The sequence below is a fragment of the Ambystoma mexicanum genome, chromosome 7q (genome assembly GCF_040938575.1).
Source record: "Ambystoma mexicanum isolate Mex_15411 chromosome 7q, UKY_AmexF1_1, whole genome shotgun sequence".
Classification (NCBI taxonomy): Eukaryota; Metazoa; Chordata; class Amphibia; order Caudata; family Ambystomatidae; genus Ambystoma; species Ambystoma mexicanum.
The window spans coordinates 1,118,551,836-1,118,574,792 of NC_090941.1; the positions used below are offsets into that span (position 1 = coordinate 1,118,551,836).

The 22,957-nt window shown below is 42.7% G+C and overlaps 1 protein-coding gene across 5 annotated transcripts in view; it reads left to right on the forward strand.

Moving 5' to 3' along the window:
• Positions 1–22,957, forward strand: part of APBB1 (amyloid beta precursor protein binding family B member 1) — a 1,513,529-nt gene that overhangs the window by 1,096,506 nt on the left and 394,066 nt on the right. For all 5 annotated transcript variants that reach the window (XM_069640532.1, XM_069640534.1, XM_069640533.1 and 2 more), the window contains one exon: positions 11,240–11,354. In XM_069640532.1, coding sequence (XP_069496633.1) covers positions 11,240–11,354 — 115 coding nt within the window. The remainder of the gene's footprint in view (positions 1–11,239; positions 11,355–22,957) is intronic.

Below are 22,957 nucleotides of genomic sequence, written 5' to 3' on the forward strand. Positions count from 1 at the left end.
CTTCAAACCAGAGGTACTGTTTAGGCGGCTTGGGGTACAACATATTGCCTTAGCTGCGCTCTACTTATTTGGGAATTGTATTGGCTTACCTTTTTAAAATTGATATCAACTCTTCACTGGCTTAACAGCATCTGACCCTACAAGTGATTTTTTCGAAGGACTCTAACTTTGTGCAAGACTTTGATCTTAGAAGTGCCTCTGATCCATAGACTGTGTCCCAAATGACTTTGGCTGTCCTAGCTCCCTAACTACGTTTCTAGTCCATTGACTTTGATACTGTTTGTCCCTCATAGTTGGTAGCTTGTTGTCTACTGTTACTGCTGGGAAAGGCATGTCTATGTTTCATTGGAAGATTTAGTTGTCATCACATATACTGAGAAACTGTCTAACCTTTTTCCTTCCCAAACCTTTCCTTTCTGCAACCTCAGAATCTGCAAAGTATACTGGTGAGATATATAAATGCCATTACTGTCCTTGTGATTGCCATCCCCTCAGGGTGTAGGAATTCTGTAAGAAGCATATCCAAAGATTATCCACTAACTTGTTTTGATTCTGGAAAGTAATTGTAAAGTAGATTTACCTTGTTACAACAAATTGTCTTTTTAAGAACGCTTATTTAAAAAATGATGTTAAATAAATAACTATTTATAACTGAAACCTTGAGTGCAAGTGTTACTTAGCTTGTATTTACGGAGTTTATATGTACAGCTCTACAGCTCACATTTACCCATCTTGAGATGGGCCTGGCTGCTCAGTCACACTACCAACATGTGTAGTACAGACCTATACCAAAAGGTGGGTTACCTAATACCAAGCAGATAATTGTTGTGTAGTCTCACACAGTGTTTACATTGACTATTTGTTTTACTTGTGCCCAACTAAACGAGCCACAAGGCTAAGCGCCGCCAAAAAGATAAGGAACTGTAACATGCCAAATATGGATAACTTTAATGAGTCATCCCTGACCTGTCGAACAAATGAAAGATATGTGTAAAAGTAGGGGTCTGACTCTGAAAGGAAAAAAATGTGAATTGATTGTAAGGTTTTTAAATCACAAAAGCTTGGGTAGGTGACCTACAACACCTACTAACCAAAATAATGTGGAAGATAATGATGAGGATGCTAGTTTAGAGTCAACCTCCAATCGGCAAGAAGAGTCAGAGGAGGGAGCGGAGTCCTCAGAAGGGAGATTCCCTCTTCCACAGCCTGCCCCTGTACCTTAGTGACTTCCCTTTGTGACCCCACGAGGTCCAAATTTAAGCCAAGAATATATTTCACTTGAGACACTAAGATTAGAGTTGGGAGTTAAAAAACTGGATGTGCAATCTGAAACACCAAAAATCAAAAAGTGAAAGAGAAATGCAGCATGAAATGGAAATGAGAAAGATGTCCCTTGATTCTGCGTCCCTTTCAGGGTCTTCTAGGTCTACTAGTCCCAAGAGGCTTTACCTGCCTAAAGGAGCAGTGCACATCTATGAACCTAAACATAATGTGTTGGATTGGCAGAGTATGTTTGAGTATACCTATAGTCTGCAAGGAATAAACGGGAATTATTTGATTCCATGGCTCATGTCTCGGCTCCACCTGAATGGTTGTTATGCTGTTATAGAGTTAGGTGCCAATGACGGAAAGGATTATGAGTCAGTTAAGCTGGCATTAATAGCCAGATTTCGGAAGACTACTTCCCAGTACCTTACAAGTTTTAGGACACTCAAAAAGACTGATGGTACCCCTTGGGCTACCTGGTTATGTGAATTTCTGAAGAACTTAGATGGTTGGGTTAAGGGGTACAGAGTACACACCTTTGAATGAATCTATTTTGGATGCCTGCTCTCCTGAGCTGAGACAGCACTTAGCTGACTCTAAGGAAATTGATCCTAAAATGCTAGCACATGCTGCTGACCTACAACAGGGCCACTCATAAAGACTCTGGGGCTACTCACACGGAGGAGGCGAAGCAGCACAATAAATAGGGCACATAGAATTCTAATCCCAACCATCCAAACGAGGGCCACAAACATAACAAGGGTACATTTTGTGGAAAACCTGGTAGGTCTAGTGAACCTTCTGGTGCCAAACCAGAGGGAGGTCAACAGAAACCCCCATTCCAGAGAACATTTGGAAAATGTTTTGTATGCAAGTCTGTAGATCATGTGAAAGGGGTTCCCAGATGTAATGGTAAACCTTCAGAGGCCCACACTGCCTCCTTAGTCTTCTTCTCTGAGGGAGAAGCACAGATGGCAAGTGCACACTTTCAACTACCAGCTGAAGGCCTACATTGGAGTTCAAGCCATTTTATCTTTAGGGTCTCTGGGTCTGTGGGAACAACAGAATGTGTATAACACAATTCCAGACAACACCAAAGAATATTAAAAGGACAGTGTTCTTGTAAATGGTCAGGAGACTCCTTGATTTGGATTACTTTGAACTGTTTGCTGAAACTTTAAGACTTGTTTGGAGGAACAGTATGTGTAAGAGAATGAACCTGCTTTTGTTGAGAGGCTGGTCCTTCTTTTCACCCTATCATCCTGAAACTTGTCGGGCATTTCATCCTGGCGCTTGTCGGGCATTTCATCCTGGCGCTTGTCGGGCATTTCATCCTGGCGCTTGTCGGGCATTTCATCCTGGCGCTTGTCGGGCATTTCATCCTGACGCTTGTCGGGCATTACATCCTGGCGCTTGTCGGGCATTACATCCTGGCGCTTGTTAATAATGCTCGAGCCTCCTCATTTCTGCCTCCCAGCATCAGCTCTGCCACATTTAGCTCTCCTAAAGCCAGAGTTGAAAAGAATACCCCAGCAATGGCCAATCAAGCCTTTACAAGTTTTGCTCATGCAACCTCATTGTTGCCACCTACCCCAAGAACTGCTAAAGATAGCACTACACAACTACATTACCAACCTCTCTCTCCTCTACCGAACCTCATGTTGGCACAAAATGACTCCAGTGACTAGGCTCTCCTCCCCCACAAATCACCTTCTCATTCTCCTCTCACCTCTCATGCCAGACGCGCCCCCCAATTCCCCTCACTTGACGCTCCCCAGCAACAAAGCGACATCCTTCAAGTGTGCGTTGATTAATGCATGCTCCCTTGGTGCCCATGCCATCGACATCCATGACCTTATCACAGACCTTGGCCTCGACATATTTCCCATCACGGAATCTTGGTTGCATGATGGCTCAGGGCAGCCATTATCCTTAGCCATCCCTCAACTACTCTATCTTCAGGTCTGACCGCATCAGCTCCCTAGGTGGTGGTGTGGCACTCATTGCCAAATCCTCTCTCCTCAGATGTATTGACTCCCCCCAACTACCATTTTATGAATCTCTCCTAAAACTCTTGATTAACACTCAGACCACCCAAAACCTCTTCCTCCTCGACTGCCAACCAAGTTCATCAGGTAAACCAGAATCTGATATCCCTCTTATGATTACTCCTTTGGTTAAACCTTCCACCAAATTTACCATACTAGGTGTTCTAAATCTGGGTTTCAACGGCCCCAGTGACAACAAGGCACTCCTGCTTACTCAAGCCCTACAGATTAATTTTACTCAACTTGTCAATGATCCGACCCACAGTAAGGGACGCACCCTTGACTGGATTCGCTCCAACAACGTCACCCTTGAAATCACCACGATCTCCCCTTTCACTTGGTCTGATCATTTTCTCATTGAATTTAACATTCTGCACTCCAATCCCACGGCACCTCTTGCCCCTGAAATCAGCCCGATCCTTGTCCATAACACTCGCAAACGTAGGCACGATTTTCTTAAGCCCTATCTCTGCGCACTCCTCACCTTCACAATATTAGACAATAACAATATTAGCTCATCATTACCACCAGAGCCTCAGCACTACAATGGATCAACATGCTCCTCTCAAATCTAAAATCCCCAAAGCGCACACTCTCCAACCACTGATCCTCAGATGAACTTGTCTTGCGTCACAAAATTAAGAGATCCCTTGAGAACATATATCTTATGAACTCCTCCCAAATTAGCCATTCCAACTTTACCTTAGCTGCTAAGACCTACAAGAAAGCAGTATTCTCCCAAAAGGCCAACTCCTGCAATATTAGGATTTCTAATGCTAGCTCTAACTGCAAAGAATTGTTCTCCATCCTACAAGAACTAGAGAACCTTGTCAGTCCTAACACTCACACCAGATCAGACAATGAATGGTGTAATACCATTCAGGACGCCCTTGCCAACACAATTTGCTTACTTTGCACCAAAATCAATGCCGAAAATAATCAAACTAGGCTCCAAAACCTCTACTCTGTCCACCTCTCTCCCATCTGACCTCGATCTCACCATTGATACTGCTCTTTTTGCATTCTACCTAGTCACTGAAAAGTATATCCTGGTGACCATCCTTGCCCTCAAACTGCAAAGGAGACTCTTGTCCGTCACACATTGTAAAACTGTGTGCGCCTATCATCACAGACTTCAATGCCTCCTTTAAGACCTTCACTTTGCCCAACAGCATTAAATCAGCTTGGATCACTCCTTTTTTTTAAAAAAAAAAAAAAAGAAATCTCTTGATCCCTACTCATCTACCAACTACCGACCCATCACATCTTTCCCCTTTCTGCATAACATTCTCAACCGTATCGTCTACTCACAAGTCCAACTCTTCCTAAAAACTCTCCTCAGCACAAGACCATTTGGGTTCTGACCAAATCACAGCACTGAAACCGCTTTGCTAGACTTAAAGATACAGCTGGACAGCATCCGGGGATGCTGGGAATCTTGCCATCCTTCTCCTCCTGGACTTATCTGCAGCTTTTGATTTGGTTGACCACGACACACTCTGCCAACTGCTAGGCTCCCATTTCCTATTCTCTGCCGACGCTATTAACTTGTGTAAGTTCATTTTCGGGGGCTGCACTTCTAGAATCTGTACTGTACGGGGACTCTGCTGCAGACCCCATCCCAGCACCTCTGGGGTCTCCCCAAGGCTCCTGTTTGTCCAGTACTCCCTAAAATACTTACATGAAGCCCCTATTCGACATCCTTGATTCTCTTCACATAACCTATGCAAACTTTGCTGATACACAAATACTCATCCCCATCACCAGGAACCACGTTGCGGACGCTTTCATCCTCAACAAGATTTATTCCACCATTCAAAACTGGATTGTGACCCACAATCAGTCTGAATGATGACAAAACTGAACTATTGATTGTGGGTTCTCTGTCTCGCCTAAGCAAACTTGCCTCTGCATACTACTCCTTCTCCATTGATGGTAACCACCATTCCAGTCCTCTGCCAGGTCAAAATGCTGGGGGTCCATCTTGACGCAGAAATCAACATGACTAGCCACATCAACGATCTGGCATCCTCAACAGCTTACACTGCGAAACTTATTTCTTTGAGTAGACAATTCCTGTCCCCAACCAACTGCCTTACGATTGCAAGAGCTATTATCAGCAGACTTGACTATTGTAATGCTTTACTCATTGGCACCTTTGCAGCAAATGTATCCAATCTGCAACAACTCCAACGTAAAGCTCTCCTTACAACTCTGGGCCTGCTCCGATATGACCACATCTCGGCATGCAGACGTGAAGTCCACTAGCTCCCTGTTAAGGCTTGCTCCAAAACTAGCAAATCACTGCATTTAAAATACTGTCCCTTTGTACTTAACCAAGAGTATCTCGCTGAGACGACATTCTCGTGCCCTTTGCTCCTCTAACAGCATAACTCTTACCACACCACTCCAAGATTCAAAAAGGTCAGAGCTGGAGGCGTTGGTTATTGCTATCACAGCCCCATCACTCTAGAACTCACTACCCCCACGCATCAGAGATGAAACATCTTCTACCATCTTCGGAAACTGGTGAAGACCTGGCTTCAACAAATACTATTGACTCTTTTCACTTTGCTCTTGCGGTGTACCATCTGACTGTTCCCCTGCTTTAAACGTGCTTATTCTGTACACACACTGATATGCCCCTGGGTCTGGGCATTACACACATGTTATACATAAATAAATAGGGCATTTAATCCTGTCACTTAAATTTGAGTTTGTTCATAATCCGGACTATCTTTAGAATGGTACATTGATGGGCCTTAAAACCTATTAGTGCATTATTAACCTCCTCTCAGCCATTCTGAATGTTTGCCATACTATCAATAACTACTGTCATTGACCACATTCGAGACATTCATACTTCACAAGCATCCAGGCAAATTGAAAACCTTTATCTGCATTTAAAAAAAAGAGCATGCGTTTTCCAAGAAATTTCAACAACTTTCCATCCTAATTTAACACAAAGTCTAAGCTAAAACATGAACAATGCTTTCACTTTTGTAAAAAAAAAAATAAAAAAAAAACGGTTCACTTTAACGTTGGACCTAAAACAATCTCATACTAAAGCTGTTCTGCTTCAACTAAGTTCACAATGAAAATGTTTACCTTTTAAAAACAACCTAGTTATTTAAATATTAAAAAATGTACCACATTTAATTTTCTAACACGTCTTCTGACTTATGATTATTCAACTAAGAGCTCTTACTTCACCATCACAACTCCAAAAGCTTTATTACTTCTAGCACAATGTGTTACGATCCTTATAGACCTTGGGAGTGATGATTATCGCTTGGAATAATTAATCTGCCTTTTCAAATGTATTGCCCTCTACTTTACCTCTGGCTTGAACTTGGGAGCAGGTCATTATCCTGCAATAATGATCCCCCCCCCCCCCCCAGTCTGTCAGGCTTTTTTCAAACTTGAACTTTCTGTGTTACTATTCTTTTTGAAAGCTTTGTGGTAAACAGACCATCGTATTCATCCAAAGGCCCGTTTGCCAATTCTCAAACCAACCTTTTCGGCTTGTTTAACAAATCAATGTTTGCCTGCTTTTAGACATACCTAGTTTGCTCGTAGTCACTCATTCGATCAGTTTGGTATTGTACTGCAACCAAACATGCTTTATTCACCTAATAAATTAATCAATTAACTCAAAGGATATCTTTATTCAGATTTTCCCGTTACGCTCCTGCCGTCTTGCCTCAGAGTGAATGGGAACTAAAGCAAAATATTTAGTAACCAGCAGCTGCATACAGTGCAGCTGTGTATGCTGCTAAAATGACTGTTTACTATTTGTGGCAGCAGTACCAAACTGCTTGTTTGAAAGAATTTCAGTATTCCTGTTAGAGAGGTTTCTTACTTCCCCACTTTTGTAATGATTTGTTTTTGAGTCAGTATGTTTTTATCAAGCAAGTCTATCTAAGCTAATACACAAGTATTTATTTTGCTGAGCGTACCTGTGTTTGTTATGCTTGTGTCTTTTAGAAGACATTTTTCGTTCACGTGTGAAATGGGAAACTGAACATTGCAACGTTGGATCCGAGCACAAGTTCTTAGTGCATCTATCCCTCAAGTCCCTTGACCTGCATGAACATGGCACATCACTATCTGTATCCAAGTGGACGATGCGTTCTTGTGCCTTTAGGGAGGGCTGTTCACACCAGACCATCTTTTGGGTGATTGAGTACCACCAGCCATGCTGAGGGCAGCATTAAGACCCATTGATCCACCAAGAGATCAGTCTGCTGGTAAAGCAGCTCACAAGTGTGCTGTGGCTAGAGACAACAATACAAGACTGTCCACTGTACTGGGACATATTGCTAATAGGCACACACCTGTTTTGCTGCATTGTTGATGCCTTTGCAACACAGGGGCCCAACTGTAGAATGTTAATCAGTTGTCAATTTGATGTACACTGTATCCAAACCTGGTCAATTACTATGCGACAGTGGATGGTATGCCCAAACTATGGTATGAAACCGATCATGCATTGCCTTGAAATGCCTGCCAACCCCAGCAAACAATTCTTGAAATGCAGATCAGTGTCTGTCATGTACATTTCCAAATACCATTAGTTATACTTTGCTGGGACACTGGCCTCTGGAATCCTAGGTCAGTGCGAGACTGCACTCTGGATATCGCCCTTGCCCCGTTCCTCTCACCCCACCTACATCACTACGAAACCCACCAGGGGCAGATGCGTGTCTCACAAATGGCTCCAAAGAGTAAAAGAAGCGCTTGCATTTGCTAAATGATTCCTCATATATAATGATGTCCATCCTGCTATGCCTAAATCAAAATAATGCTACCCTTTCTAGCAAACTTTGGCTTCTGTGGAGCATTTGCTATAGTATCTCCTTTCACTGCTTCAAGTAGTCATCATTTACTACAATTCCACAAGCTGTTGAACCACCCACCCCCAACCTGTTTAGAGAAGCTTTGAGATGCTTTCCCCACTCTTTCCACCCCCATTCTGTAGTGTACACGTTTGACCAGCCTACATTCTACCCTCCTAGCATTCCTCATCCTGAGTGTACCATGATGCATTTATGATGCATTATTAATCTCGACAAGCCCACTGTCTGAATGATGATTGGGAATGGACTCCATTTGGCTAGTGTAGACTTGACACTAGGATGGCCCACAGGGCTTGCAAGTTAAATTGTTATAGAATGATGTGCTGAATAATAGAATTGTATGAGAGGTTGGAACCAAGCAGAGGAAATCTGTGGGTGGGCTGTGATAATTAACTTGGCAATCTTCATATGTGAGCCTTTTGGTTTATCAGAAAGATGTCACCGGATGGGTTGCCGTGGATGGTGAATTTTCATTTGCACAGAGAATCTACATATAGTAGCACTATGTATGTTGTGTAGCTGAATGGCCCCCATCTCTGAGCAGGAATGTAATGGTCTCTTTCGGCGTTTGTTCTTTCTTTCGCCTTCTTGACTGACTGCTGTGTTCTGGCCACGATCTGCGATGAAGGGAGAGGTACAGTATCATCACAGTCCCCACCACTCATGATCCCATCTCCCATTGTTCTCATGTGACCTTGTACACCTTGTCCCGGGGGGGAGAGGGGGCGGGTCACATATCTGTCTCGTGTGTTGTGTGTTGTTGGACCCCTGTGAACCTCAAAACCCTAAAATATTGCACTGGTATTTATATTAGGACAGACATTTTAGGGAGATTGCAAATATTAAACTGTATTGCCTAAAGTTAAACAGTTAAAATAAAGTGTCTATAACCACTTGTAAGGAAGCAAAAAAAGAAATGGTTTATTTGGGTGGGAAAATAGAATGGCATTCAAAATCCTGAAACCCGAAGGCCCTCGCTGATGAAATGGGAATGGGAGGTCTATCCAGATTAGCACACGTTGAAACTGGAAGGCAGGCCCTATTTCTGAATATTATATGATAAAATGTGATCTGTTAATGTGATTTTTATTGGCGTGTTTAATATTGGTGGTAGCCTGTTTCTAAGCTGGTAGATCCGTGTTCTGAATCAAAAGGCAATATTCTGTTTGGTTAGTAATACAGTTTAAAGAATGTGTGGAAAGATTACAAGTATGGCCTCCCGTTTCTGAAAATGCAATGTCTGCTGCATAAAGGGTACCTGCTGTGTCCATCATGATCAGCTTGTACATGCATTTCTGAGAGGCACACATTCTGTGTTTTCAGCCATGCAGATTTGATCAGTGGAAGCCCATATTTCTTTATTTTTTTACATTTTTGTAACACCCAAACTGAAGGGTATCGCAGCGTTTTGTACAGCAGCATATAGAATACATGACAAGAAAGCAGTAAAGGCATGGAATGACGGCATTAGTTACTCATATTTGTTGAAGAGTCAGGTCTTGACAAGTTTCTTGAAGGTAGTGAGCGAGTGCTCGTTACGGATGTGAGCAGGTAGGGAGTTCTAGAGTGTGGGGCTGTGACACAGAAGCTAACGCTGACAGATATTTTACTCTTAAAGCGCGGGGTGGTCAGGAGCGTACTGGCAGTTGACCTAAGTGTTCATACTGAGACAATTATGGAGATGCCGCTGTTTGGGTAGGAGGGGGCTTCTTGGTGTATGCACCTGTGTGTAATAGCCAGTGTTTTGAAAGCAACACATGCTTTGTTGGAGAGCCAGTGGGATTCTCGTCTTATAGCAGAGATGTGGTCAGAGCGTTTTAATCCAAGGGCTTCACAAAGTGCTTTATTTTGGAGTAGTTGGAGTTTTGATAAATTGGTGGAAGTTTTGCCTATGAAAAGGGCATTACAATAATCCAATTTGGAGAGAATCAAAGCATGGGCCAAAGTGAGGCAGTTGCTAGGAGAGAGGAATTGCCTAGTAAGTGAGAGGATTCTTGCAGTGTAGACTGTTGAGGAAGTTAGGGCATTGATCAGTCTTTTCATTGATAAGTCTGCTTCGAGGTGGTCTCGCTGTTTTTATGTGTTTAAGATGTGGAGGTTAGACCCATCGATAGAGATGGAAGAGAATGAGGAATCAAGGTGTTTGAGCCATAGCCCACTGATAAGTTCTGTTCGGTAAACTGTCCGGAAGGACGCAAGAATCTCCAGTAGTGTAGCTTGCTTCACTTGGGATGATGTGACTGGGTGACGTACTATCATGCCCATGTTCACCTATTGATGACCCACATTTTTTGTGTTGGCGTATCGAGAAATGGCCTTTTTGTTTACAGTGGAGCAGGTGGCCGGAGTACACTAGAAAATAATACCCTGCACAGCATACGTTCCCTTCTCATTTGATCTATTTTGATGTATCTATACTTGCATTTTTAAACAATGGTTTCTTTCCTGATGGAGGTTGGGTCTCTTTATGATGGCAAGCTAGTAATATTAATTGCAGTAATATATACCTTACATCACTAGAGATTGTTAAATTAGCAGTATTCTCCTCTCGAACAATTATAGAGGGAAGCATGAGGGTAGTACAGATTGCAGAGCACAACTTTCACATTGCCTGGAAAATGTTGCTGTATCTATTCTGTGTGTCCCTAAGCCCTTTCTTGTGGTCAAAATGATGCTTTAATAGAATGTGTGAGTGCTGCTGTGGGAGTACTGTACTTCAGCAATCTGTCAAGGTCTTCACTAGCCGCAATCTATACACCTTTGCGTTGTTTTTGTTTTAATCGCCTGTTTTAAAGACATTCCCTTCTCCATTTCATGTAAACAGTGGTACCACTACTGGTCCCCAATTAAGACTCCAGTCCACATGTTCACCCTTCCTTTCCTGGAATAGTCTCCAATAAGGAACTCCTCCATTGTTTTTCTTGGATGATAGAGAAGTAGGCACTTGGGTGTATGGCTGTTGGGGAATGGCACAACTCACTTCATTCATCAGACCCATATTTGCTTTTCTGTCAGTCCTTCTGGCTACTTAATGTATCCCTTTTGACTTCTCCTTTCCTCATGCAGAGACTTTGCATATGTGGCTAGAGATAAAATGACGCAGCTGCTGAAATGTCATGTCTTCCGGTGTGAGGCACCTGCCAAGAATATAGCCACCAGCCTGCATGAGATATGCTCCAAGGTAAGAACTCAATGCAGTTTGGCTGTAATATTTACAGATGAAAGCTAAAATGGTTGCTCTGCTTCCCTGCTTACCAAGTTTTCTTTAGTGTTTGATTTTTCTTAGGCCTTATTTCTAGGGCACAAATATCGCAATCCTACTTGGTTTGCAGGATTTGTCCTGTGAGTTATCTTGACTGAGGGGGTTAGTAGCACTGGTTTAAAGGTATAGTGTTAAGGCAGTTTTTGTGCAACCCTCTGGCGAAGGCTGTGCATCAAGATGGGGGCAGTACTGTAAGCCAAAAGGTGAAGCCAATCATCTTAGGGTAGGTTGAGTGGCAGATCAGTTGGGCTTAACTCCACGGAAGGGGAATGTAGGCTGACACAGGTCGACACACTGATCCCAAAAAATGCACCACACTGGAATATTGAAAAATATACACCTTTATTAAGTTACGGATATACATATTTTAGTTCAGTAATTATTTTGTGTAGATATAGCAGTAAAAATACCTATGGGAATCAGATGCTTAGCCACACTGTATTCATAAGTCATTACAGTGTCCCAGATGCCAACATGAGTCACTGTCACACTTAACCTCTAGAACATAGTATTTGGAAATACGAAGATGCACTTCAGTCAATGTGGGGCATAGAAGCGGGGGCACAGCCAGAGGCAACGAACAGACAAGATGCGTTTAGGACAATACACTTGAGGGGAAAAAAAGAAAGTGTCACTAGAAATGGTTCAGTTGTAATCGGGCATTCATAGGAACGGAGGTGGAACACAAGAATTTAAAATGACATTAAAAATCACATGTGCAAGCTACAATTCCAGTCTTTGGCCTAAAACTAACTGAACCCAAGATGGATACAGGAAAAATGTCCAGGGGCTGTTGAGCACCCCCAAAGGGATTCTTGAAGAGTTTTCGTTAAGTAAAATGTTCCTCATAGGAATTGAAGGGGCAAAGTCAATAGATAAAATCAATGTGTGTGGCTGTCAGGTTCCCCTTTAGTTTACAAGCAAGGAAGGGTCTTTGGAGGTGCAGAGCAAGTGTGGAATATACGAAGGAAGTTGTATTTCAGTAGTTGTTCTTATATTATAAGGCTAGACAAGGTTCACTTGGTTTTCCTTAACACAGTATCATTTAGCAGGAAGGAGTGGTCCCAATCCAAGATGGGAAAAGCGGCCCTTAGAGCTGATTGGTGTCATGGTACCTGTGAGGTAGTTTGGAATCCTGAGTGGAAGTTCCAACTGCCTTTCATTCAGATTATCAGCTAAGCAGGTCACTGATTTCCGAGCTCCAGAAAATAACCCAAGGACAGCAGAAGAGGCAATCTACTAGTGGAACACAATACCAAATTAAGAAGTGAACTGAGTCATTAAAGGGACGAGCAGACAACAGCAACTACAGAAATCTAAGTGAAAACCTTTTTTAGATGTGTTAAAAGGGTAAAGAGACTGTTTTCAGTATTATACAAATTCCTGTTTAAGTAGTTATTTTGATTTTTGTGATTTAAAGACTGTAATTCGCTTTTTATCTTACTCGCAAATGAATTCACTAATTAGGCGTAAGGGGCTTTGGCATCAGTATTAACCCTGCTGTGAGCTCGAGTTTATGCACTGCATTAACCTGTACGGTTCTTAGCTGTTGTTGCTGCATTTGCAATTTCTTCCGCGAGTTAAAGGAAAGGACCTTAAAATCGTGCAACTGCGAGCATGTGCATTACGCGTTTGTCAGAATAGTGTGTTGCAGGGCAGTGCGTCGGAGAGGGAATCTCTCAGAAGCACCACGGGGATTCGTATCACAGATGTTGGTGAGTGCAGGGATTGCGTTTAGATTTTAAAAAACTCATTCCGGAGAAGCAGTGAACTGCAGAATTAACCAGTGAGCTACTGGGAAATTTATGGTGAACTTTCCAAGGAACTTTGAGAAACCATTTAGTTCCTACAGTAGAAACAAAAAACATTTGAGGTAGAGGCCAGTTTAAAAGTGTTCTAGGCAAAAGGAAATTTAAAGTCAACCTGGAGTAGTCAGTGGTATCTGAAGCGATATTTAGCCTTCCATTCAGTATTTCATTGGGAGATAAGGACATAAATTCATGTTGGAGTATAGACCAGAGTCAAGTTTCTAACACTCAATGTAAAAGAAGATTTAAGAAAATATATAAAGAGCCTTTCAGTGTGTGGCAAAGGCATTCAGGTATGAGAGGGAGATAAACAATTGGGAGGGCACGTTAATATATGTAAAGAAGTTAGTAGTTGAGCTAATAATCTGTGGTTTATTCACAGTTTGCAGGGAGACGCCTGAGCATGTGCTGAATCAGAGGGCAGCAAGCAAGGCCTGATTTTTTTTATTTTATCCTCTTCCTCTTTCCCCTCGGTGTAGTCAACCCTGCAATTCTAAGATTGCAGAGTGGGCTGACCTAGGGCATTTGAGGGTTCATCGTCTGCAGGAAGGAAATACTGTGACCTGATAGAATGAAAGACCCACGAAATAAGTCCTGCCTGATTGACGATGGAATCTGAGACAGGGTTCTCCCTGTTGTCCCTGGAAAGAATGTTAAAGGAAATGAGGGAGGAGATTTTGGCAGCAAGAAAAATAGACATTGACCTTAGGGGCGAGAATGGAGAAGTTAAGTGTTTGGGTTCAGAGGCCTGTTGAGGCAGCTGGGTCTTCAGGTTTGAGCAAAGATGATGAGAAAGGGCCTCCCATGCTTTATCCAGAACCACGTATAAGGTCTACACGGTTGGAAAAGGCTGAAGGAAATGGGGTTAGTGTCCCCGGGAGTTTAACTAGTAGCTGCATTCAAGTCTTTCCTGATGCAGTGTGTGCTACATTTAATTTGTCGTCCAGAATCTTTCCCTATGGATACATCGAGAGTAGCTATCATAATATCTAATTTGGTGAGTAAAGCATCTGCTTGGTCAATTCCCTTCGTGGATAGGGGAGCCTTAGAATTAAACAATTGGGTCTTGTATAAGGCAAAAATTGGAAAGATGTTTGATCAACGCAAGTTCGCTCAGAGTGTAGATGGAGAACTGCTAGAACGGAGACAAGGAAGTAGGGAACTCGTGGCTTACATTACCCAATTTAGAGCTTCAGTTCTTGAAAATGGTTTGCCCGCGGAGAAGAGGGCATCTCTCTTTTATAGGGGGGTTACGCGAGGAGCTCAAGGATGCTCTAGTGGCAATCGTGGACATTCTAGTGAATTTCTTTTGAAATGCAGGTAGGTGCGAGGTAGGTGGAGAAAAGATTGGAGAGACTGGGAGCTCCTGATAGTAGAACCTGGGTAAGAAGTGAGCAACCAAAGAGTGAGTCAGGGCCAAGGGAGATCAAGAGTTCATAAAGAGAGGGACAGTTTAGACCACCTTTGTCTAAAGAAGAGGAGAGGAGGTGCAAAGAGAATCTCTGCTTATATTGCGGAGATGGCACACACTTTGTGGGTAGGTGCCCACGCGCCCCAAGACAATATCCACCAGCTACTGAATGGGGCCAATTGGTGGCGAATACTATCCCGACTTCAGTACCACTTATCCCATTGAACGTATCCTTACTTTGGGAAGGGAAAACAAGGTGTGGAAGACCCTGTGATATAGATCCGGAAGCCACAGGCAACTTCATGAATCAGAGTTTGGCTAGGAGATTGGATGTACCAATGGTTAATAAGGAGGTCACAAAGCAGGTGAGGGCTGTAGATGGTACACAGCTTTCGTCTGGTCTAATAATGCAAATTACTGGTCAGTTGGTCATGAGGATAATGGAAGGGCATTGGGAAGAGATTGTTTTTGAACTGATTGATGCCCTACAGTTGCAGATTATTTTGGGAATGCCCTGGTTGACCAAACATAATCCCTTGATAGACTAGGAAAAGAGAACAGTAGAATTCAAGTCAGATTGTTGCAAGGAACAATGCAGCACAAGGGAATGTGTGTTGTATCAGCAAGTTGTAAAAGAGGTCCTGGGGGTGCGTTTGACCGGAGGAGTTTCACAGGAACTGGTAGTGGGTGCTACTATGGGAGTTCTGCCTGAATATTACAAGGGGTTTGAGGATGTATTCAGTAAACAAGAAGCCAGTAAATTACTCCTGCATCATCCTTAGGATTGTAATATTGATTTAGAGGATGGGTCTGATACCTTGCGCAGGATTTACACCTTAACAGCGCAGGAGAAGGAGCATCTCAGAGTACTTGGAGAAGAATTTGGCCAAAGGGTTCATTCGTCACTCTAAGTCCCCATCAGCATCCCCTTTTTTCTTTGTACCAAATAATGATGAAACATTGATGACCTGTATTGATTATAGGGCTTTTAAATAAAATCACGGTCAAGAATCGATATCCCTTACCTCTGATTTCTGTAATGCTAGACCGAATTCAGCGAGCAAACATTTTCACCAAGATAGATCTTAGAGGGGCCTATCATTTGGTGAGGATTTGGGCAGGGGATCAGTCGATCACTGCTGTCAGACACGATTCTGATTATTTGAATATCAGGTGATGCCCTATGATCTGTGTAATGTCCGGCAGCTTCTCAGTTCATCAGCAGGGTGCTTCGGGAGTATCTAGACATCTTTGTGGTAGTCTACATTGACGACATTCTATTTTTTCTTTTCGAAAGAATTGACTAAGCACAAACTTCATGTTCAATTGGTTCACGGAAAAGCTGCGCGGAAACCATTTATTTGCCAAATTAGAAGAGTCCATTTCACACCTCAAGAGTAGAATTCCTTGGATTTGTGATCGCGCCATAAGGATTGGAAATGGATTTGACCAAGATCAGAACTAAAGGCAAGGGGGGTGTCCCGACAGGAAAAAACATATAGTTTAACAGTGGATTTAAGTCACTGTAAATATCTCAAAGGAGCTCTATACACTTTATTATTTACACATTATGTAGTGGCCTCATGTTTATTCTCTATTTGGTTAGAGCAAGAAACACACTGCGCTGGATCCTAGCACTTGTGTGGATTTCACATTTATTGATTGTAATATAAAATATGTACAATGTATGCCAAAAATTAAAGCACATATAAAGAAAGAAATAAGTCAAAAGTACAAAATTGAAAGACAAAAATGCCTATGGCATGTTTATTTTTCAACAAAGAAAAAAATGTTTGCACATTTAAAGAAGAAAGCAAAATCACTTTTTACAGAGCAAAAGAAAAGTCCATATATACAAAGCGTAAATATAATCATACAATGTGGTTAAAACAGATACATGCAATTGCCTAAAGCAACACCTGTTTGCAAATATAAAAAGCTGCAGCATTCACAACTATAGATTCCGCCCATATCAAAGCGGCCCAAAATTGATCTCTGCTTATGTTCTCTATATATCTCAAAAAAACCCTATATCCATTGACATATAATAACTTCAATACAGTACACGTTGTAAGTATATGTCTACTTGTGTCTACTTCGCTGAAGCAATGCCTGAAAGTGCCATCTTGCTCTTTTTTTCCCCCACTTGTTTGTGAACTCCTTTGTCCCTAATATATTAAATATGAGTTGCATTGTGAATCGTCCAAGACCTGGATTAGACCATTTTATTAATTAACTTCTAGGTTAACCATTTTTCAAGCACTGAAAGGTGTATTCGCTATACCTCTTGAGACTATGCAGTCTGTCTATCGCCCTGACCATGTCCATCTCAAATTGTTTTTTTTTTGGTTGGTTCAAAATATTGAACCTTTCGAAACAAATACATTATTATTTACATATCTGATTAATAGATTAATTCATTCTTACAAAATGAATACATCCTTAAGAAATTAAAAGTAGGTCTTCAATGGTATAGCAAACAAATCAAATGCATACAATTAAAATATATAACATGTAAAACCGATTTAAACCGATGGATCAAAATCAAAAGACAAAGAAAAAACACTCTTAATATAATCAATAGCTTATTTTCCTTCAGTTTTGAATAATGCATTGAGAAATTGAACAATTGCAATTCAAACTGATAGATTAGTATTGGTGAATAACAACTGCCAAGCAAAATGTTTTTTTTCGCATGTCCATCTCAATTGTTTTCTTTTTTATGAGTGTTACACAGTCCGGGCGCTCATGTATTGCATCCACAGTAAAACCTATTTTGGACAAATAGTCTTCCTTGAAAGCGTGCAGGTCTTTGACAAACTTTTTTGGGCATGGTTTATCCAAATCTTTGCCCATAATTGGAGAAGATGATTCGAACCGAGGGCCATCTCATCTAGTTTAAAATATAGAAGAACCCTTTTTAATTGGCCAACATAAGAGCAAATGTTGTAAACCATACTCCAATCGCAAGGCCTCATCTGGGACCCCCCCTGGGCATAGTCATAATTGAGTGGAGACGTTTGGCCTCCAATTTATCAAGCCAAGCGACTTCCACGGTTGACCGAGTCTCCAAGGCGTATAGAATGGCCGGATTTATGCTGGTTTTGTATATTTGTATATATCCTTCTATGTTGCTGCCACCCCTATGTTCAACATAGTTTTTTATGTCTGCCCATCTCCTCCATATTTTTGTGCAGCTGTGATCCTCATATTAAGTGGCAGGTGGTGTGGACCATATAGCAAAGCCCAAATAGAGAACTTCTTTAAGAGTGACCAAGGCTGTGCTGTCCAAATGCCACTGTGATTTCCTGAGCTTAATATGAGAGTCCTTCAGACACATAGTTCTTGTTTTAGTTTTGTTTATAACCATAGCATTTTCTTTGGCATATTGGTTTAGGACAATTCAGTGTGTGCTGAAGACCAATCTGGGTTTGGTCGAAAATGATGTCATCTGCATACGACATGCCAATAATTTTAACTGTTTATGGTTGGAGGAAAGTTTCTAGTCGCCTAAAAAGCCTGTAACATGTCAGTCGTCTAGAGATTGTAAAGAATAGGGCCCAACGTACAGCCCTGTTTGAGCCCCTGATGTGTGAAAGTATATTTTAAAAGGGACCTCTCTTGGGTAAGAAGGACTGCAACCGATGTGTTTGCTTAGAGCGTTTGTATGTAATGGAGCAAGGCAGGGTCAATGCCCCAGTCTTTTAGTTTTTCCCAGAGTCTACTTCTGGAAGTCAAGTCGAAAGCATTTGAAAAATCAGCATAGCAACAGTAGAGCTTATTCTTCCCTTTGGGCCATAATGCCCTTAGGTACTGTAATGTCGCTATGTTGATGGCTGTATTGTGTTTTTTCCTAAATCCTGTTTGGAATATGCTCAGTATGTTCTTTGTTTCCATCCAGGTATTTATTGGCAAATAGTTTCAGGTTTGAGTCCATCATCGCAAGAAGGCGATAGTTCGTTGGTATAGGTTTATCCCCCTACTTTAGAATAGGAACCAAAATGGACTGGCGCCTGCTCTCAGGTATTTGGCCGCATTTGAGTTTTTTCATAAAGTATAGTTCCAATATCCTAGCCCAAAGGGTTGGATCGGCCTTAAATACCAGATTGGGGCTCCCATCTGGCCCCGGGGCGCAGGAAGCTTTAGATATTATTATTAGCCTTTCTAAGTTTCCTGCCGTGATCTCATCCTCCAATTTAGCTCTCGATAGCAGATCCACCTTACACCAGACCATTAGCACCCCAAGTTCTATCACCGGCACTACACTTTCAGTTGGAGAATGCAGATCTTGTATGTATTTGGTCCATATTTCCTGTGAGATTGGATTTAAATCGATCAGAGAAGAAGAATTTCTAAAACTATTGGTTATGCCAGAATTTGACCTTATTATCCAGTCTCAACCATAGGAACAAGTTCAGCCAATTCACAGTTCTAATAGATGCTATGTGTGTTCTTTGCCAATTGTTGTATTTTGTTAACAAATTTGTCCCCATCTTATTTTTGGAGTCTGGAGATTTCTCCCTATTTCTTTTGACAGCAGCCTTGTCCCTACGATACTGTCTTTCTGCCCAATACAATTGCATTAAAGGGCATATGATGGCAGTCATGAGAATTGAGAGTCTAAACTTTACTGTGGTTAGCGTGAGGTGAAATCATCACCCTGATCATTTCTTTTAGATTCCATGAAGCTGCTGTTAACAAGGTGGCCAAATTCCCAACATTTTTAGTTAATGTGTCATTCACAAATTTGATGTCACCTTGAGCCCAACGGAATCTGTTGCCAACTGAATTTGTTGTTACTTTGGCACATTTTAGCGGTATCTCTGATACAGCTCTTAAGGTTGTTAACCAGCATAGTGCGCCATGGTCACTAACCCTATTATGGAGTACCACTATTGGGCTACACAACAGCCATGTTTCCCTGTCTACTATGACATCAGTTAATGATGTGACAATGCCATTTGTCCACATGTATTGCAGATCAGTGTCTTCCAAAGGTGGTCTCTGATTTTCATCTGAATCAGTCAATTTCATTGCCTGTATTCTTCCCAGACCCGGCCTCGGAGGACAAAAGGGTTCTGCACTGCCTGGACGTTAGAAGAGCCCTTAAGTTCTATCTGGACAGAACATCTGAGTTTAGGAACTCTTTGCAGCTTTTTGTGACCTTCGGAAATCCGCAAGGAAAGCCGGCTTCGAAAGCGACCATCTCCCTGTATTTCGGAGGCATATACCATTCAGGGTCTTCGGGCCCCAAAGGGAATTCATGGTCATCGCGTGCGGGGCAAGGAGGCTGCCGTTGCCTTCCAAAAATATCTTCCCTGGGAGACCATCACGAAAGCGGCTACGTGGGCCTCCCCATCGGCTTTTTGTAAGCATTACTGTCTGGATCTGAGCTCCAGGGTTGATGCTCAGTTCGGTCAAGCTATGCTTAGGAACCTCTTTCAGTAAGGAGTTTCCATCCACCTCTAATTCTTGTGAGGAGTGCTTGGGAATCTCCCATAAGCATGGAGGAAAGGGGACGGTGCGTAGGAGTATAATAAAGTTACTCATTGTAGTGACTACCTTACTCCTAGTCCCTAGTCTACTTTCCTCCATACGCCCACCGTCCCCTCTAAAATGTTTCCTCTATTATTGCTTAAAGGTCATAGACCTGGCGATAGAAAAGGACTGATGGGTGATGCACTGGGCGGAGCTAATGAGGGTGGGATTACAGCTGTGTGCGGTACCCCGCGTAAAAAGAGAGGAAGGACACATTTTTGAAAAATGTGATGCTTTTTACAAAGTGCTTCGATCCCGTCCCACAGGACGGAGGATTGTCCCATAAGTATGGAGGAAAGGGGACTATGGACTAGGAGTAAGGTAGTCACTACGGTGAGTAACTTTATTATAATGATAAATAGTTAAAATTAAATAGGTATGCACATTCACCCAAAAAAGAAGAGCATGTCAGTCTCCTGTCAAGCCAGGGACATCTGGGACTCTTCCTATAAAATTAATGCAAAAGGTGCAAAAAGTAGGACTTGGCTCTCTTGTAGCCTCAGACTGTCTTTCTTGCAACCTGTAAATCTTAACCCTCCATTCAATAATAAAATGTGCCTCAGAAATGCAATTTTATGCTGCCGAATTTGCTTTTTTATGCTGCACAATATTCAATTTCATGCTGCAATCTCCCAGAGAGTCTCACTAACAAATGAAATAAGCAGGTAGTAATATCATGCAATACTCCGTTATCAAACATATATTGTCACCTTTAGGTTTGTAGGAATGCATATAATAAATTAGACAATTAAAAGAATGTAAGTAGTAGTGATGCAGCAGAATGAAACCAATTCACAAGAATTATACCCTAACCTTATAAATCCAATCCCTGTGATGTGTGGGTCCTTGTGTCCAAAAGTCACAAAGCTTCTTAGGCGAGGTGACAGATGTATGAAGAGTTCTTGTGGTGGTGAAAAGGTTCTAGAAGATATTTAAACAATGTTACAGGTCAGTAATATTATTTCTGATGCTTGTTAATCTGTGTAGAATCACATGCTGTGCATATAGTCCGACATCCAGTGGCAACTGCAGATTATTTCATCTTGTCTTTCGAGGATCGAAAGGGGACGTCGGCATAGGTGTGTCTGTAAAACTATCCCTAACGTGACGTGTAGTGTACCCAAAATCCCTCACACGCCAAGGTCCCTGAGATTGTTTTTTTCCGCCCAGATTACTGGTCGCCCTAATGCAGAGCTCTTAGGTAGAGATAGCGTAATTGTCATTATTATCGACTTTGTCGTTATTCCCGTTAAGTCACTTAGACTGTTGAATCCTGTGAAACGACGCAGAAGACTGCTGCAGACTTTAGACGCCTGTTGATCCCGGCGACGCTGCTGTCCACATGGCCCGCCTACACAGGGAGAGTTGAGTCGGGGTGGCCATGTCCTTTACAAGTACGCCTTTCCTCTTTCACCCTCTCTGCTCCCTGGGTTTTGTCATCACTCTAATTGTCTTTTGCTATGGAAAAGACGCCATTTTAGATGTTGTCCCTCGTGCAGGGCCAAATATTCTTGGAAGGACGAGCATGCTCGGTGCAACAGTTGTCTGCCCCTCGACCACAAAGAAGCGAGTTGCACGGCCTGTTGACTCCTGCCCCCTAAGATGCTTAAGGAGCGCTGCTTAAAGCGGTGGGCTGCCTATGGCATGTTGCAGTCCGAATGTTCTTCCCCCGCTGTTGCAACAGCCGAAAGTGATGGGGGAACTAGCGATGACCAGGCCTCTGTGTCGGAAGCCATTGACCTAACTAGGGACCGCTCTTGGTCCACAATGCCCGTCCCCTCCAAGCCTGGAGCGAGTCACGCTATGGGGAAACACCCGGTGACAGGGGCGCACAATCATAAAACCAAACGCACAATCCAATGTTCTGCTTCGGCGGCTATGTCTTTGACGGGATCCTCTGATCAGCATCCTTCCCCGCAACCGCAGTCGCGGCCTGCGACTGGGCAATCCAAAGTAAATGGCGCTAATACTAAGACATGCGGATTTCGAGGCATTACAGGAGGACGCACAGACGGCGCTTAAGGCCCGGGGTGGCGAAATCCCCTGCTCATCCCCCAGTTCATCCGGTGGTGTCGAAATCCACCGCTCAGCCTCTGGTTGTCCTGGTAGCGGCAAAATCCACTGCTCGGCCTCTGGTTCTCCTACTATTGCCAAGAGCATTGCAAGTATTACTTTAGCAGTTAGACTGTCTCCAGTGAAGCAAGAAGAACGGCCGAGAGACGTGTCGAAGGACATGCCACAGCGCCCCGAACCCCTCCAGGGCTACGTTGAGAGTCATGTACCTTTTTGTCAGGCACATTAGGGTAAAAATCTCGATGCCACAGGGAAGATGACCCCTCTGGTTCATCCTCATAGACCAGAGAGAAATTTGAGGGATGTATGGGCAGATTAGAAAAATGTCTCTTATTCTGAGACCCTTGCTTCCAAGAGACCTCAGACCTTCCTTCTACTCCTGTATCTAAGTTTCAAAGGACCTTGGAGGATCCACATGAGGAGTTCACTTGTGTCATCACAGATGAGTATGTTATAGACACTTATGATCAGGATGAAGATGGCACCTTTCTGGAAAACTACAATGTGGATGATCAGACAGCTCTTATGGACTATTGGGAGGACAGCCATCAGGTTGATGCTCAACTCTGGATGCCCCAACTCCCACCCAGGACCCTGATGTCCTGTGCTTAGATTCCCCCCTCCACTCCGGATCGGCAAGCCTCTACAGTGGACGACCAGATTTCATTCATTGCCATCTTGAAGAATGGCAG